Source organism: Geospiza fortis, unplaced genomic scaffold (genome assembly GCF_000277835.1).
Source record: "Geospiza fortis unplaced genomic scaffold, GeoFor_1.0 scaffold628, whole genome shotgun sequence".
Classification (NCBI taxonomy): Eukaryota; Metazoa; Chordata; class Aves; order Passeriformes; family Thraupidae; genus Geospiza; species Geospiza fortis.
The window spans coordinates 174,669-177,870 of record NW_005054596.1 but is presented as its reverse complement, the minus strand read 5'-3'; the positions used below and the strand labels follow the sequence as shown (position 1 = coordinate 177,870).

General features: G+C 49.5%; 1 protein-coding gene across 1 annotated transcript in view; it reads right to left on the bottom strand.

Moving 5' to 3' along the window:
- Window positions 1-3,050, bottom strand: part of STRA6 (stimulated by retinoic acid 6) — a 17,535-nt gene extending 14,485 nt beyond the window's left edge. Inside the window, exons 1-4 of the mRNA XM_031064478.1 lie at window positions 2,929-3,050; window positions 1,650-1,728; window positions 748-833; window positions 7-71 (exon numbers count right to left, since the gene is read on the bottom strand). Of these exons, the coding sequence (XP_030920338.1) occupies window positions 7-71; window positions 748-833; window positions 1,650-1,728; window positions 2,929-3,050 (352 nt within the window). The remainder of the gene's footprint in view (window positions 1-6; window positions 72-747; window positions 834-1,649; window positions 1,729-2,928) is intronic.
- Between the last annotated feature and the right edge of the window lie 152 nt (window positions 3,051-3,202).

Below are 3,202 nucleotides of genomic sequence, written 5' to 3'. Positions count from 1 at the left end.
CGGAGCAGAGCAGCGCCAGCACCGCTGCGGCCACGGCGCGGTGCCCGTCCTGCTCCAGCAGGTTCCCGGGGCTGCAACCAACGGGAATGCCCATGGAGGGGCTTGGGAATTCTGAGCCCTTCCCAGGGAGGGATTTTGGGAATTCCGAGCCCTTCCCAGGAACAGGATTTTGGGAATTCCGGGTTCTCTCCAAGGATGGGATTTTCAGATTTCTGAGGTCTTTCCAGGGTAGGGATTTGGGAATTCTGAGCACTTTCCAGGGTGGGGATTTTTTGACTTCTGAGTTCTTTCCAGGGAAGGACTTTGGGAATTCCTGCTCCTTCCCAGGGAGTTCCTGCTCCTTCCTGGGAGGGACTTTGGGAATTCTGCTCCTTTCCAGGGAGGGATTTTGGGAATTCTGAGCCCTTTGCAGGAACAGGATTTTGGGAATTCTGCTCCTTTCCATGGAGGGAATTTTAGGAATTCTGAGCCCTTCCCAGGGAGGGCATTTTGGGAATTACAAGTCCTTTGCATGGAGGGCATTTTGGGAATTCTGAGCCCTTCGCAGGAACGGGATTTTGGGAATTCCTGCTCCTTCCCAGAGAGGGATTTTGGGAATTTTGAGCCCTTTGCAGGAATGGGATTTTGGGAATTCCCGCTCCTTCCCAGGGAGGGATTTTGGGAATTCTGAGCCCTTCCCAGGGAGGGGATTTGTGAATTCTGAGCCCTTCCCAGGGAGGGATCAGCGGGATTTTGGGAATTCCGTACCTGAGCAATCCCGGGACGCCGTTCCAGCAGCTCAGGTGGAGCCGGCGGCGCTTGACCAGGAACGACAAGGCCAGGATCAGGGCCAGCTGGAACGGGATGGAAATCCATGGAAAAGGGTCCTGGAGTGCTGGGAACCCCATGGAGGCCCCATAAATCCATGGAAAAGGGTCCTGGGAATGATGGGAACCCCATGGAGGCCCCATAAATCCATGGGAAAGAGGCCTGGAAATGATGGGAATGATGGGATCCTCATGGAGAGCCCATAAATCCATGGAAAAGGGTTCTGGGAATGATGGGAATCCCATGGAGGCCCCATATATCCATGGGAAAGGGGTCCTGAGAATGATGGGAGTGATGGGATCCCCATGGAAACCCCATAAATCCATGGAAAAGATACCTGGGAATGATGGGAATCCCATGGAGACCCCATAAATCCATGGGAAAGTGTCCTGGGAATGATGGGAACCCCATAGAAACCCCATAAATCCATGGAAAAGGGGTCCTGGGGATGATAGGATCCTCATGAAAGCTCCATAAATCCATGGAAAAGGCTTCTGGGAATCATGGAAATTATGGGAACCCCATGGAGACCCCATAAATCCATGGGAAAGGGTCCTGGGGATGGTGGGAATGAATGGAACCCCATGGAAACCCCATAAATCCACGGGAAAGTGTTCTGGGAATAACGAGAACCCCACTGAGGTCCCATAAATCCATGGGAAAAGGGTTCTGGGAATGATTTGGGAGGAATTTTGGAGTTCCTGTCCCACAGGGAAGCGAAATCCCACAAATCCGGGAATTCTGGGATGGTTTGGGCAGGAAAATCCATCCGAGATGAATGGGAACGGAACATGGGGATGTGGGATTGGGGTTTTTCTGGGAATTTTGGGGCGGATACTCACAGAAATGGGAGCCATGACGGTGTGGTACATCTGCGGAGAGATTGTGGGGTGGCATTCCGGGACGGCGTCAGGAAAAAGGCTGGGAAAATGGAAAAATCCCAGATTTGGGCGGGTTTGACCCTAAAAAGGCTGGGAAAATGGGAAAAATCCCAGATTTGGGTGGGTTTGACCCTAAAGGGCCGGAGAAATGATGGAAAAATGGGAGAAATCCTGGATTTTATTGGGTTTAACCCTATAAAGGGTGGGAAAAAATTATGGGAAATGGGAAACTCCCAGATTTGGGTGGGATTAACCCTAAAAGGGCTGGGAGACCTGGGAAAGACAATGGGAAAATAGGAAAAATCCCATATTTGGGTTTAACCCTAAAAGGGCCAAGAAAATGATGGAAAATGGGAAAAATTCCAGATTTTGATGGGAATAAATCTGGGAATGACAGGGCTGGCCCCAAAAATTCCAGGGGTAAAAATCCAGGAATAAATCTGGGAATGACCAAAAATTCCAGGATTTTTAGAGGGTCCAAAACTCTGGGATTTGCTCTGCGGGAAGGGGACACTTGGGGACACTTTTGGGGATATTTTGGGAATATTCTGGGGGTGTTTTGGGGACATTTTTGGGGACATTTTGGAGACATTTTGGGGACATTTTGGGAACATTCTGGGGACATTTTTGGGGACAATTTTGGGGACATTTTTGGGGATATTTTGGAGACATTTTGGGGACATTTTGGGGCCAATTTTGGAGGCCTTTTGGGGTCCTTTTGGGGCCAATTTTGGGGATGTTTTGGGGTCACATTTAGGGGCATTTTTGGGGACATTTGTGGGCCATTTTGGGGACCTTTTGAGGACATTCTGGGGACATTTTGGGGACATTTTGGGGGAAATTTTTGGGATATTTTGGGGGTCATTTTAGGGATATACTGTGGACATTTTGGGGCCACTTTTGGGGACATTTTGGGGCCAATTTTAGGGACTTTTGGGGCCATTTGGGGCACATTTTTGGGGCCAATTTTGGGGATGTTTTGGGGACTTTTGGGGGGACAATTTAGGGACAGTTTTCAGGACATTTTGGGGAATATTTTGGGGCCATTTTGGGGCCATTTTGGGGAATTATTTGGGATATTTTGGGGCCACTTTTAGGGAAATATTTGGGACATTTTAGGGACATTTTTGGGACACTGGGCACATTTTGGGGATATTCTTGGGACACTTTGGGGACATTTTGGGGACATTATTGGGGGCACTTTTGGGGACACTTTTGGGGACATTTTAGGGCCACTCACTCATCGTGGGGCGCAGACTCTGTGGATTCGTAGATGTACCAGTCGGATCCTAAATCCTCATCCAGGAAAATTCCCGGCTCCACGGGTGAATCCCGAAATCCCACAGAGCCATTGGGGGCCATGGCTGGAAAGCAGGAAAAAAACACAGGAAAGTGGCGAAAAAACCTGGGAAAGTGGGAAAAACAGCTGAGAAAAAGCCCAGGAAAGTGGGAACGACGCTGGGAAAATTGGGGAAAATGCCAGAAAAAGCACCAGTAAAACAGGGAGAAATGTG